The following is a 15,014-nucleotide window of genomic DNA, read 5'->3' on the forward strand; positions in this document are numbered from 1 at the left end:
GATACTAATGTCAAAAAGACCGACATGCCATGTGCTGAGGAGAACCTGGAGTCACGGCAGTCCCTTTATTGATGGCTGAAATGGCATGGCCACTTGGCAGCTTGGAGTGGTCTTATGAAACTGATTGCACATTTACCATTGAAACTGATTGCACACTTACCACTGTAACTGATTGCACACTTACCACTGAAACTGATTGCACACTTACCACTGTAACTCACTGCACACTTACCACTGTAACTCACTGCACACTTACCATTGTAACTGATTGCACACTTACCATTGTAACTCACTGCATACTTACCATTGTAACTCACTGCACACTTACCACTGTAACTCACTGCACACTTACCATTGTAACTGATTGCACACTTACCATTGTAACTGATTGCACACTTACCATTGTAACTGATTGCACACTTACCATTGTAACTCACTGCATACTTACCATTGTAACTCACTGCACACTTACCACTGTAACTCACTGCACACTTACCATTGTAACTGATTGCACACTTACCATTGTAACTCACTGCATACTTACCATTGTAACTCACTGCACACTTACCATTGTAACTGATTGCACACTTAACATTGTAACTCACTGCACACTTACCACTGTAACTCACTGAACACTTACCATTGTAATTCACTGCATACCTACCATTGTAACTCACTGCATACTTACCATTGTAACTGATTGCACACTTACCATTGTAACTGATTGCACACTTACCATTGTAACTCACTGCACACTTACCATTGTAACTCACTGCAACTTACCACTGTAACTCACTGAACACTTACCATTGTAATTCACTGCATACTTACCATTGTAACTCACTGTATACTTACCATTGTAACTGATTGCACACTTACCATTGTAACTGATTGCACACTTACCATTGTAACTCACTGCACACTTACCATTGTAACTCACTACACACATTTATGTACCATTGTAACTGATTGCACACTTACCATTGTAACTCACTGCACACTTACCATTGTAACTCACTGCACACTTACCATTGTAACTCACTGCACACTTACCATTGTAACTCACTGCACACTTACCATTGTAACTCACTGCAACTTACCACTGTAACTTACTGAACACTTACCATTGTAACTCACTGCATACTTACCATTGTAACTGATTGCACACTTACCATTGTAACTGATTGCACACTTAACATTGTAACTCACTACACACGTTTACGTACCATTGTAACTGATTGCACACTTACCATTGTAACTCACTGCACACTTACCATTGTAACTAGCACCCTCGTTCTTAGGTATTTTTAACAATGAACACACACATGTGCCTGCATGAAGACTGAGAGGCAACTGTTCTTAGTGGTTTGCAGTAACCAAAAATTCAAAAGATCTCAAAAGAACGTCTATCAGTGAATTAATAGCAAACAAACAAAACAACAGCAAAACCATGTGATATCTGCACAGTGGAGCACTTCTCTATAATAAAACCAAGTGGAACACAGAAATACAAGAGTCTCAAAAAATCTGTGCCCTAAAGAACGATGTAGAAAAGGAACAACAAAACACTCATCTCCTGATATGCTGTCCAAAATATGGAAATGTGTGCTTTCCATAGTTATTAAAACAGTATATAACTCAAAGTAGGAAAATGGAGTTGAAATAGTCTACACTCAGTCTTGCAATTTTCAAACTGAGACCTTGTCTTGTACTGTAATGCTGTGGGGCATCCGAAAAGGATAGAGTGTAATGCTCTTATAATAATGGAGGGAGATGGTTTTTTTCAATATTCTGCCAATCCAAATGAAGGGATTGAGAAAAGAGAGAGGGGAATGTTGGATAGTGAAGTCAGAATAGTACACACAAGGCAGCAGGCTTCATCCAAATTTGTGTCTACTAACACTGGCACACCTCATCAAAAGCAGATGAGAAACCATGAGCTAAAAACACATGAGCTTAGATTTTCTAGTAGCATCGCTTCTCTGCCTTTTGGCTAAGATCAAGTGTAGATTTTCTAGTAGCCACACTACAGCAAGTAAAAAATTGTGTAGAATTCTAATTTTTTTCAAGACAGGGTCTCATATATCCCAGGCTCGCCTTGAAATAAGTGTCCAGGAATGAGCTTAGCCTGCCGGTCCTCCTGAGAACATCATGTAGACAGCAGGCATGCCCTGCCACACTGGCTCATGCTGTGTTGCTGATCACACTCGGAGCTTTGTGGATGCTCCAAAAGCATTCTGCCAAACAGGCTACATCTCTTGTCCTGAGGGAGAATTCATCTTACTATAGAATTTGTATTTAGTTCAATCTTTCCAAAATATCACTTTTAAATATAACTGACAGTCAAAGCTCTTCAGATATCTTGCTTTTTTTTTCCCCCTTTAAAAAAAATCTTTGTGGTCTGATCTATGGGAGCTAAGGGTGTAGCTCAGGAGAGCATAATCCTAGCATGTGTATCCTAGCATGTGTATCCTAGCATGTGTATCCTAGCATGTGTATCCTAGCATGTGTATCCTAGCATGTGTATCCTAGCATGTGTATCCTAGCATGTGTATCCTAGCATGTGTATCCTAGCATGTGTATCCTAGCATGTGTATCCTAGCATGTGTATCCTAGCATGTGTATCCTAGCATGTGTATCCTAGCATGTGCATGGCCCTGGGCTCCACTCCAGCACTGCCAAAAGTATTTAAAATTATGGTGACAGGCACGACACAGTGAAAATAATATCCCCAAATTTATATAACTTTATTAACATTAAAATTAGACGTTGGGTCATAAAACAGTGAAGAGGGTTTTTGTTTATTTTATTTTTTTTCATTTATTCGTTTTTGAGACTGAGTCTCTATATATAGCTCTGGCTGTCCTTGAGCTTGCTATATAGACCAGGCTAGCTTTCAATTCATAGAGATATACCTGCCTCTGCCTCCCAAGTGCTGGGACTAAACCTGGTCTGAAGCGATTATTTTTGAAAAAGGGTACATCAGCTTATTATAATAAAAGGGCATAAAACAAATACCAGGGACATGTAATGAATCTAAAAAAATCTACCTATAAAAGAAATAACATGGTCTCAGAGTAATAAAGCTGAAACTGTAAGGAGTCATTTTAAATTTCTTCAATGGTGCTGAGACATTCTAACTTACCAAGTTCAACCACCGGCAGAGTCAACAGACAAAAGGATAATAAATAAAAAACAAAAACTTTATATTCAACTTAAAATAATACAAACAGCAAACGTCTGTGAGTCAGGAAGATACTGTGGTCAGTCAGCAGCTGTTGAAATGCACTTGGGAGTTGGCCTTGGCCCTCTGCACAGAGGTTACAGTTTTGTAGCCTGGTCTTCTTGTGGGACTCCTAACAGTGAGATCAGGGGCTGCCTCTGATTCTTTTGCCTGTTTTAGGTACCCTTTCCTTCGGGGTCACCTCCTCTAGCCTCAGTATGAGGGGAGGTACCTAGGCTTACTGAAACTTGATTTGCAATGGTTAATTGCTATCCATGGAAGATCCACCTTTTTCTGAAGAGAAATGGAGGAGGAATGAATGGGGGAAGTCAGAGGGGAGGTGGGGAGTGAGGGACTTGGGGAAACAAACTGTGGTCATGCGGTCTTCAGGATGGAGAGAGAGGTGGGGGGGAGAGAGGAGAGGAGAGGAGAGGAGGGGAGGGGAGGGGAGGGGAGGGGAGGGGAGGGGAGGGGAGGAGAGGGGAGGGGAGGGGAGGAGAGGAGAGGAATTTATTTAGAAAAAACAAAAGTTAGCCTTGTGTGGATGAGAGGTTCAGCAGATAGAGACTTGCTATGCAAACCTACTGTCCAGAAGTCCATTCTGCAAACCAATGTAAACGTGGAACCAACTCCACAAAGTTGTTCTCTGACCTCCACATGAACAAACAGGTTTTAGAAAAAAGAAGAAGAAGACTATAAAGTTGGTAGGCATGTAGATAATAGCCTGTAACCCCAGCTATTTGGGAAGCTGGGCAGGAAGATTGCAAAGTTGAGACCTGCCTGGGTTACCCAGTGAGTTCAAGGCTAGACTCTGCGGTTTGATCAGACGCTATCTCAAAATAAGTAAAAGGGGGGGGGGGGGCTGGGAGTGTAGCAGGGATCACAAGGATGCAGACTGCCACCCTGCATCCATTGGTCAGGACAAACATCAGAGAAGGGAAGCACCCCAACACATGGCCCTCAGACTACACTTACAAGTTTTCCCAGAGAAACGAAAACCACGCATTTACTGTTTACATGAACACACAAAATCCAACTAAACGTGTGTGCATAGCGGCTTTATTCACAGTCGACCCAAACAGGAAACAGTCTAAAGCTCTTTCAGTTAAGCTGTGGTGATTCCACATCACAGAGACTTCAATAACCAAAGAAACAACAGGCACATGGGCTATGGAGCTGGATCTGCCTTGCAGGCCAAGAGGAAGACACAGAATGGCTCTGCAGGGCGCCACCTTGTGGCCCTCTCAAGCAAAGGCCCAATTACAGGCAGCAGGGCAGCCATGGCTAACTGGAGGGAACACTTACTACAAAGGCATGGGGCCCAGATATGGGGGAGGGAGTCATTCAGTACCCAGAGCACACAAACCTACACTCATTGAAACTTTCAAAACTTTCTAATATATGATTGCATATAATTGTGAAGTATATGTATATATAAATTAAGGGGTGGGGAAAAAGGCAAATTTTAAATAATATGTATAAGAAAGAGCTATTTCATATATTAAAAATAAGTATTCATGGTACATTTTTTTGGTTTGTTTTTTGAGACAGGGTTTCTCTGTGTAGCCCTGGCTGTCCTGGAATTCACTTTGTAGACCAGGCTGGCCTCAAACTCAGAAATCTGCCTGCCTCTGCCTCCCGAGTGCTGGGATTAAAGGTGTGCGCCACCACGCCCGGCACATTCTCATTTTTTTATTTAGATCCTTATTATTAGTATTATAGTCACTAAAATGAGAAAGCTACCTCTGTTTTAACTTTCCCAAAGCCTGAATATCTTTTTCTCTAGTGTCCTAGATAATAGCTGCACCCACTCCTCACCTAAACACACAGAGGCCCCTCCAGACATACACACACTGTGGTACTATCCTCCCATGAGCACACAGCGCCCCACTCCTCATATATGTGTTCACACAGCAGCCTCTCCCCTCATATAAACACATGGCAACCCTGCCCCTCGAGTGAACACACAGCAGCCAGACCCTCGTGAACACATGGGCAGTCCCGCCTATCATGTGATCACGGCATCTCCTCACCTGGAATAACATTGTTTTTGTGTGCATGGTCCCGTAGCCTTCTCGTTGGCTGAGATAAAACGTGCCTGTGAAGCTGGAGCCATCCGGCCACGTGTAGGTGCCCAGGCCATGGAAATGGTCCCGGTAAAACTGCCCATGGTAGGCCTATGGAGAGGAGAGGTCCATGAGCCTCCTATCGAAGAGGGGGTATTACCTTTGTAGGTGACTGCTAAGCCAGGCTACAACACCTGGCTGAATGAGGACTACAAGGCTGTGATAGGCCTCTTGGGAACCCAGACACAAGACTTCTTTTAGTCCAGGTAGCCAATGTGATAACTGGCATTGGTCACTCAGAATACCCAGAGAGGTCTCCAGGCAGCCAGCCCACGAGTTCACCTTCCCTACCCTCTGCTGTGGGTTGGACTAGCTTGGGAAGTTCAGAACTGCATAGAGCTGCTGCCAGGCCAGCACCCACTCTAGGTTTGGCAGAGCTCTCCCCTCCTAGGAGTCCTGACCCCACCCTATGAGCTCTCTATCAGGTAACAGAGGCCAAGCTGGCTGGAGGATGCTTGCTGGTAGGGGGACCCTGAGCCTGGCTGAGAACAAAGTAGGGTCGATTTATGATGACTCCTCAGTACTGGGTCCATTGTGAGCCTCTGCTCGTCCTTGTCCTGCCTGAGCCCTTCAAGTAAGTATGTCAGGTGAGTATATCAAAGGACATGGGAGAGAGAAGGAAGGTGTTACCAATCCCCCAGGCTCTGTACTTGTCCTGTATGCTGTTAGGTGGCATCTCCATCCTCAGAAGATGCTGGGCCAGGAGCCCTTAGCTATGGTATGTAAAGAAGCCATGAACAATGGGCAAATGAGAAGCCAGATGAAGACTTGAGACACAAACACTCGAGCATCACCATCAACATGGAGTCCCAAACTGGCTCCTGATACCCATGTCTTCCAGGACTGCTGGGGGCTCCCATTCTGGGTCTTAGAGGACTCATGCCCTTATTCCTATCTTGACACCTCAATTCTCCTCAGACCCCATCTGTGGTGGTTTGAATAGGTTTGGCTCCCATAGATCCATGTGTTTGAATGCTAGGCCATAGGGGGTGACATTATTAGGAGGTGTGACCTGTTGGAGGAAGTTTGTTACTGTGTAGGCAGGCTTTGAGGTCCCCTAAGCTCAAGATATGCCCAATGTGACAGTCTCCTTCTGGCTGCATTTGGATCAAGATGTAGAACTCTAGGCTCCTCCAGCATCAAGTCTGCCTGCATCCTGCCATGCTTCCCTCCATGATGATAATGGACTGAATCTCTGAAACTGTAACTCAGCCCTAGTTAAATGTTTGCCTTTATAAAAGTTGCCTTGGTCATGATACCTCTTCACGGCAATGAAACCCTAAGACCCCATCGTGAACAACTTCTCTCCCCCCACCCCCATTGCTCTCCTCTAGGTAAATATACCTCCAGTGATTTATATACACTCCCCACCCCATTCCACCTCCATGTAACTCCCCTGCTCTGAAATGCTCCCACCAGAAAGAGTAGATGGCCACAGCATGCCTACCTCTGTCCTGCCCCAGGCCACAGCTGCCTGGATCAACATAGCCTGACTGGAGCTGGGCTTATGGGGCTTTAGAAACAAGGCTGAGAAATTCCTGTTCCCTCTCCTGTTTCTTGAATCAGTGGCCTTGAATCAGGCCTAGATGCTGGAGGAAGGACTGGACCAGGTAACTCTAGTCTTTGGCCCCACATTAAAGAAACTGTGCCTTGCCACAGGCAGAGTCGCACCATAGAACAGAGGACTAGAAGAGGAGCCCATGACTTCCCTGACGCCATGAGCAGCATCAGATTGGAAAGGCCGCAGCACCAGGGCTGCTGGGCTGCCCTAGTCATGCATAATAGAAAAACAGAACAAGCACAAGGCTTCAAAGCACTACTTCCCTGGTGGCCCTACCGGGCTTCAGACACACTGCATCCCCCTTTGTTATATACGGAGCCATCTTACCCAATCACTGATACCAGAAAGCACAGACAAATGTGGTCATGGGCTCAGTCTTGGGTCCCTGCCTCCCAGAAGTCTCCACTTAGGTCCTGGGTATAGCCTAGGGATCTTAGGTGCATTTCCATTTTATAGTTGAGAGCATCCTTGCCATCATTTTAATCTTAAACAGCAAGCAATTTCAGGAAGGTGGAATATGTGAGTCTCTGCAGAAATTTGAAGTTTTAAAACATTTTGCTCTCCTGGAAGGAACTTACTACTGTTGTTTTGCCAGATCAATATATTGTTAAGCCACCTTCTAACTATTTATATGTATAGATTAGTGCCGCCCTCAACCTTGGCCAGAAAAGCTTCTTTTTCAAAGTGGGCAGCAGTCAGTGCAGAGATTCATAACTTGTCAAAGCGATTGATAAGTGCTCAGCCCTAAATGGGATGCCTGAATCTATCTCCCACTCCCAAGACTCAGGGAACATTGTAGAAGAAGTGGGGAGAGGGGCTGTGAGATGGCTCATCAGGTAAGAGCACTGACTGCTCTTCCAAAGGTCCTGAGTTCAAATCCCAGCAACCACATGGTGGGTCACAACCACCCATAATGAGATCTGACACCCTCTTCTGGTGTGCCTGAGGACAGCTACAGTGTACTTAGATATAATAATAAATAAATCTGGGCCAGAGTGAGCAGGGCCAACCAAAGTGAGCAGAGGTCCAAAATTCAATTCCTAACAACCACATGATGGCTCACAACTATCTGCACAGCTACAGTGTACTCATATACATAAAATACATAAATAAAATCTCTCTATAAAAAAAAAAGAAGTGGGGAGAGACTGAGAACCAGAGGACGGGGTGCAGATCTGTAAAATATTGGGGTTTGTGGCATGCCATGGCCACTGTACTCCTGAACTCATTGTGTCTGTGGCTATCTGCACAAGACCTACATGAGATTCCAGTGCCCCCATCCTAGCTTAGGGGCTATTTACTGGCAGTTAATGGCTGCTGGGGATGAGAAAGTCAGTTTTCTTTTGGTTGTGGCTGCTGGTAGGTTGCCCTGTGCTCCAGTAAAGAGTCCCACACCCATGTAAACGTGAGGACCACTAACTGCACTCAGTGAGCAACTTAGAAAAGAGGGGGACATGTCGGATGGGTTGAAGGGAGCGGAGAGTGGGGTAAATATGATCAAGACGAACTGTAAACAGGTATGAAACTGTCAAAGAATAAATGAGAATGTTTTAAATAATAAAATATTCACCCAGAGTAAAAAAGCAAGCAAACAAACAAACAAAAACAAAAAAACTATCTTCTTCAGCCATAGCTTCTCAGACCCCACAACGCGATGTGGAAATGTGCGGAGAACTTCTCTGGAATTCTGTAGAAAGCCTCAGTCCTATCCTGTGGGTCCCTTAAAAGGTCCACAACACCTGCTCCCAGGAAGAGAGCCCTGCTGAAGCTCCCTACCTCGCCTGTGGGCCAAGAGAACTCGCCGTATCCAAGCTTCATGTTGAGCCCGAACTCCCCTTTGTAAACACAGCCATCCTGCCACTCCTGAACCCCTTGGACAAGCTGCTTGTAAGTCCCCTTCAGGTCCTGCTCGCCCACGGTGCCTTCAGACTCCTCCTCATCCTCTCCGAGATCCCCTGGACGGCTCCTAGAAAGACAGAGGGCAAAGGAGGAGCAATGAGGAATGCTGGGAGAGTCGCTCTGCAAGGAGCACCACCCTCCCCCATCTCACATCACTCTCCAGATAGCCCCCAGGCTCCAGATTTCCTCAAAGGGAAACCGAGGCATACAGGATGCAACGATTGCCAGGGTTGCACAGGAAATGAGCCAAGAAGAAAGGGCACAAACTGACAACAGTAAATGCGCCCACCCCTGAGATAGGACCTGCCAGCCCCTCTAGCTATTTCCAGACGGATGTGCCCACAGTACAGTCCTCCCTTTTGAGCTGACAGGACCAGCCTCAGGCTGGGCAAGAAACAGACACTCGAATACACAGGTAGATCCAGGAAAGATCTGAGAACACCTGGAGGGGTAGCAAACTGACAGACAGATGGACAGCTGCAGAATGTGTGTATGGCACTAGGGAAAGGTGTGCCCGAGACAGGTTTGCCTCACTGTCGACCTTGTGTTGATCTCAGCCTAAACCCACTCCCCTGCCAGCCTCCTCTCAGCTCTCCCCGGGTGCTATGTACTGTTACCTTGGCTCTGGAGACCAACCCATTCCAAAGTCTGCCTGGCGGCTAGGCTGGCAGCACACAACGTGGCATCCCTCAGACCCTGTGAGGATTAGCCTTGGTTGTCAACCTAGCTACAGCTGGGGCCAACTAAAACCCAAGCAGTTGGGCACACCTGTGAAAGATTTTTCTAGATTGGATCGTCTGGGGAGAGAAGAGTCTCGATAAAGCCAGGCTGCACCATCTGGCTGCAGCCTATGAAAGAGGATGTGGGAGCAGGAAGCTTTGGCTTTTGCCTGCTTGTCCTCACTCTTGTGGGCAAGTTCATCTCTCCTGCTGCTGAGGCAGGCCTTCACTGTTGTTAGAACCTACTTATTTGGTATTACAACAAAGACGAAAGGTCAGCTGAAACATCCGACCTGTGGTCTCAACAACTACCAGATTCTTGCTCGGTTTTTCTTTCAGGAGACAGCAATTGTTGGACTACTCAGACCACAGCCTGTAGGTCACTTTAATATATCACATATATCAAATTTGTATATGAAGATGTGTATATATGTATATATAACATATTATATATGTGTTATAAATTATATATGACAGAATATAACATATATACTCTGTGAATTCTGTTCTGTTAAAAAAAAAAAAAAAGCCTGACTAACAAACCCCTGACCCAGCACACCAGTGAGATCTCGAGAGCCTGTAAAGGTGCATTGAACCTAAACTCAGCATCTACCCAATAGAGAAAGGCTCCCACTGTGAGGAGATGAAATATTTGGTATCCTACACCATCTTTATATCATTATACAGAAAGAAGCCAGGAAGGACAGGTATTCAAACTATCATGATAAGGTGGAAGGCACTGTTGTAGGCTGTTGTAAATTCTTCTCTTTTCCCCTGTCCAACAGGTCTTCCTGTGGCCCCAGCTGGTCTCAGACGTAATATGAAGCCTAGGGTAATCTTGAACATCAACCCTCCTGCCTCTGCCTCCCAGATGTGGAACTGCAGCCTCTCATTGCTATGACAGGCTTGTGCTGGCCTGGAGGGGTTGATCCCAGGGCTTTGGGCATGCTAGAAAAACACTACAACTGAGCCACATCCCCAGCCCTGAGTTGGAATCCTAATGCTGCAATCCTAAAAGCTAGTAGCTCAGAAATGTCCTTCGTATCTGAGGTGATTAGGTTGGGCCCTAGGCCAGGGTGACTAGTTCTCATGAGAAGGGCACCTTCTTTTGGGCATAGGGACACACAAATGGGAGATGAAACGCACAGACAGAGGGAGGTCAATACAAGTCAGGGAGAGATCTCTGAAAGAACATCAAGCCAGAGGCCCTTTGCTCTTGGGTTTCTGCCTCCAGCACTGTTTGAGGGTGGGGTCTGTATTGCACCATTTAACCTTGGCACTTTTTTTTTTTAAACAGAGATATTAACAAAGTGAGACCTGGCCTGAAGTTCCTGCCTCCCAACATGGCACAAGACCACTTGGCTACTTCTTGGAAAGGGCTATCAATAAGAGGAAAGAAAGGGAATGTTTTTCCTGGGGGGAAAAATGTGAATTCAATCAAGAAAATCGAACTATAACCAAGAGAGCTGGAAAGGCCAGTGTAGAGGCTTTAGAGATGAGCAGCTGGCACAGAAGGAAGGGCCCAGTCACCTGGCTCTGCCACTTCCAATTGCTCATCCTAACTGGATTCCTGGCTCCCTTTGTGATTTAGTTCCCTCATCTGTGAGAGAGACTGTGTGAGTCTGCTAGGCAGCTACCACAAACCACCTGGTTCTAGGAGCCGGAAGCCCAAGGTCCAGGTATCAGTGTGTTTGAGCTCATGAAGCCTTGCTTCCTAGAACCTTGTGAATGTGAGCTCCAGTTGGCAGAGAAAAGGTATAGAGAGAGAGAGAAAAAAAAAGCAGAGCTCTAGTCAACATGAACTTTGAGCAATGTAGTAGTCATAGCAGTAGCTGCAGCAGCAGTAGCAGTAATAATAGTAATATTGCACGCAGGGTCTCACTATACAGCCCTAGATGGTCTAGATTGCCCTATGTAGGCCAGGCTGGCCTTGAACTGATAGAGATCTGCCTCTGTCTCCCCAATGCCGTCATTAAAGTAGGATACCACCATACAAGGTTCCCTTTTTAGGGAATTTTTAAGGTCTGCCCTAATATTAAATTCCAGCGGATGCTTGGCCCCGTGGTACTGATTACACCTTCCTGCCCGCAAGTCCCCCTGCACCTTCTGAAGAAGGTGTAGCTCTTCACGGAATCCTGGCTCTCAGTGTCAAGAGACCGACCATTTTGCCCCTCCAGACCTCTGGAGCTTAAAGTTTTCGAGCCTTGAGAGTCCGTGGTAACAACGGAACGAATTTCTTCCATATCTCTCCTCTTCAAACCTAGAAATAAATCTGTGGTCACAATTCGCCCTCAGAACCGTGGACAGTGGCATCTGGGGGAACTGCCCGCAGCTTTTCTGATTATTCTAGTAGCCCCCTCTAGCTCCTGAGGGCTTACTAGCCTATGGGAGTTCGGGGAAAGGGGGGCGGGCGTTCCCTGGCCTTCCCAGGAGTGGTCGCCACTGTAAGGGTCGTCAAAACCATGTGGGATCTAGCCTCGGCCACTGACCTCAGGGTCACCTTCAGCAGACCGAAACCTTGGTCTAAATCACACCAAGTGTCTCAGAGTAATGGAGTAAATCCAGTACAGAAGTGCGTCACGTTGCCGTGGAGACGGCCACGCCCAGTTACAGCCAATCCTAGCCAAGTTGTGCTGACTCCTCCCTTCACTCCCCCCACCCCCATTCAGACCCGCCCCTGGACAAATCTGCAATTAGATAGCTGAGCTGCGATTGCCACGGGCCTGTCTCAGACACCACCAATCCCTGAGCTGGGAAAGCAGGCTCTGCCACCGCTAAAGCTCAAGTCCTTCTGTGGATGCTGGCTTAGCGTGTCGGACCCACGTTGAATTAGCCTCTGGACCAGAAGCTACCAGCACTCATGAGAGAAAGCTGTGGAAGACCCTGGAGCCAAGGCTTCGTTAAGGCCGTCTAATTGCCAAGTTCAGCTTTACCAGTGGGTGCAGCCTGGTCTTGGCAGAGGGGGAACCTCAAGGAGAGGGTCTTCCAGGACAGGGTTGCAAACAGGATGCACAGGAGTATAAGTCCAGAGGCACAGTGAATGGCTGGATACCAGTGTGCTGAGGCCCCATGGGCCTTAGGAGGAGATACAGATAGTGAGATTGGGCCAAAAGATATGATGTGCCAAAAATGGATTTATATTTATAAATGCATACACGGGCACTTAGCAGACAAAGATCAAGAAGCTATATTTCCACGGCTTGTCATACACATTTCCCAGGCACAGTGGGGAACCCATCCCTGCACTTAGGAAGCTGAGGCAGGAAAATCACTCCAAGTTAGAGGTCAGCCTGGACCAGAGTGAGACCTTGCATCATCCCAATGTCCCATCCTTCCCCAAAAGGAATGTTTTCATAATATGTTAACATTCGTTAAGAAAACCTAGGAACACTAGCTTTTGAAATTTTGGTGGATTGGTAAACTTGGCAGATTCCAGGGATTGATGACTGGAGACTGATCTCAGGCCAACTTGCTTTCAGCAAATTAGCAACTTTCCTTGCCAAAACGGGTGTCTGCAAACATGAAGGGGTTCACTGAGTCACTGCTGTTGCTATAGAAGTCAGTGAATCACTGGCTGGGAACGAGGCTTTTCTACTAAAACTGTTAAAGACTGAAAAGTTAACAAAGATCACTGGAAGTCACAAATTGGACCCGATTCTGACATTTGGAAGCAATGGTGAGTGTCTTAGTCAGGGTTTCAATTCCTGCACAAACAACATGACCAAGAAGCAAGTTGGGGAGGAAAGGGTTTATTCAGCTTACACTTCCACATTGCTGTTGATCACTAAAGGAAGTCAGGACTGGAACTCAAGCAGGTCAGGAAGCAGGAGCTGATGCAGAGGCCATGGAGGGATGTTCCTTACTGGCTTGCTTCCCCTGGCTTGCTCAGCCTGCTCTCTTATAGAACCAAAGACTACCAGCCCAGAGATGGTCCCACCCACAAGGAGACCTTCCCCCTTGATCACTAATTGAGAAAATGCCTTACAGCTGGATCTCGTGGAGGCATCTCCCCAACTGAAGCTCCTTTCTCTGTGATAACTCCAGCTTGTGTCAAGTTGACACAAAACTAGCCAATACAGTGAGAAAAGAGGAATTCCAAAAGGACTCTGCCTCAACTGCAAGGTGGTTTTATGGTTTCACAAAACTGGAGGACAAAAAATACAGGGTGCCACTGATGGCGTGTACCCATCAATTGGCCCAAGCCCAAAACTGTCGTCTGAAAAAGTACACAAATATATGTGGCATGTGCTAAGTGAAAAATTCCATTGTTTAAAGTGTGTGTGTGTGTTAACTCCTGTTCTGGCCCTTTGGTTTTAAATACCTTAAGACTAAATGATGCCTGAAAATGTCAGCACATATGGAGCTGTAGAAGAGTAAGGAACAGGCGGGCTTTCTGATGTCTGATTCAATCTGTCAAGTCAGCAGGCCTGAGAAACAGCACCTGTGGGCACTTCCCATATGCTGCATCCGTACTCAGGACTACTGAGTGCTATGAAGGACAATAGGGGCCTCAAAATCCAGGCTGAAGGTCGAAGGGCAGGGCTGTTCTACATAGAACTATTCTGTCCTGTGTGTCCTCTCAGGGGCTTAAACTGTTAACTGTCAACCCACAATAAGCCTGTGTAAGACAGCAACACATTATGCCAAGACCCCTTTTGTATTGTGGCAAAACAAAGCTCAGAAAAGGTTCATAAAGAGTTTATTCACTACTTGTATACTCCCAATACTTTGTGTATTCTGTTCTTTTCACTATTTCTATTGAAAAAAAAAGAATGTGGTCATGACCCATTGAACTGATGTGTCAACTCCCACTAATGCTCAACTAGCACAACTCATGGAGTCAGGACTCATCTCCAGAAAACCCCAGCTTCAGAGAGTATGCTCCAGTACCCTGGGGAGAGCCCAAAGGTAGACGGAATTGGTAAGCAACACCTGAGCTCAGTAGAGTTGAGCGTGAAATATGAGACCAGAGACTTTGGAATAACACCCACCTCCAGTACCATCTAGGGAAGCACATGGAGAAATCTTGGAATCAGATTCCAAGTCTGGTTGATTCAGTGGTCCCAAACTCTGCCGACTGTTCCTCTCAGTCCCCCTGCTTTTACCCAAAGTTGGCTTCCATGCTGGCCACTGGATACGACAGAAAGGGCTTTCAAACCCCTCCTCATTCCCATTAGCTCAATCCCATTCCTGAGGCCATCTGTGGTGGTCTGAGTAAGAATGCCTCCCACAGACTCATGATTGAATGATGGATTGCCAGTTGATGGAACTGTCTGAAAAGGATGAGGTGTGGCCTGGTTGGGAAAGTATGTCACTGGGGGAGTGGGGCTTGTGGTCAAAAGCACTCCGAATTCCCAGTTAGCTAGTGGGAGTTCTCAAGCAATTTGGAGCAACCTGAAGCCACGTTGCCAACCCTGGCCATTCATACTTAACTCAGTCCCTTTGAGGTTAGAACCATTTTCTGACCACATATTGCTTTCCTGTCC

General features: G+C 46.2%; 1 protein-coding gene and 1 non-coding gene across 6 annotated transcripts in view; one reads left to right on the top strand and one right to left on the bottom strand.

Moving 5' to 3' along the window:
• The window catches only part of Ankmy1 (ankyrin repeat and MYND domain containing 1), a 43,148-nt gene extending 30,973 nt beyond the window's left edge, over positions 1-12,175 (bottom strand). For 2 of the 5 annotated variants that reach the window (XM_006529591.4, XM_006529590.4), the window contains exons 1-4: positions 12,018-12,175; positions 11,632-11,788; positions 8,687-8,876; positions 5,257-5,400 (exon numbers count right to left, since the gene is read on the bottom strand). In XM_006529591.4, the coding sequence (XP_006529654.1) occupies positions 5,257-5,400; positions 8,687-8,876; positions 11,632-11,771 (474 nt within the window). In that variant the 5' untranslated portion in view covers positions 11,772-11,788; positions 12,018-12,175. Of the gene's footprint in view, positions 1-5,256; positions 5,401-5,640; positions 5,710-8,686; positions 8,877-11,631; positions 11,789-12,017 lie in introns of those variants that run through there. The other 3 variants (NM_172850.3, NM_001347091.1, XM_017320666.2) reach the window with 2 other exon arrangements.
• LOC115487694 lies at positions 1,974-2,162 on the top strand. The gene has a single exon (XR_003949324.1). It is a non-coding gene; the product is annotated as a U2 spliceosomal RNA (small nuclear RNA).
• Positions 12,176-15,014: the final 2,839 nt, after the last annotated feature.

This window comes from Mus musculus, chromosome 1, assembly GCF_000001635.26.
Source record: "Mus musculus strain C57BL/6J chromosome 1, GRCm38.p6 C57BL/6J".
Lineage (NCBI taxonomy): Eukaryota > Metazoa > Chordata > Mammalia > Rodentia > Muridae > Mus > Mus musculus.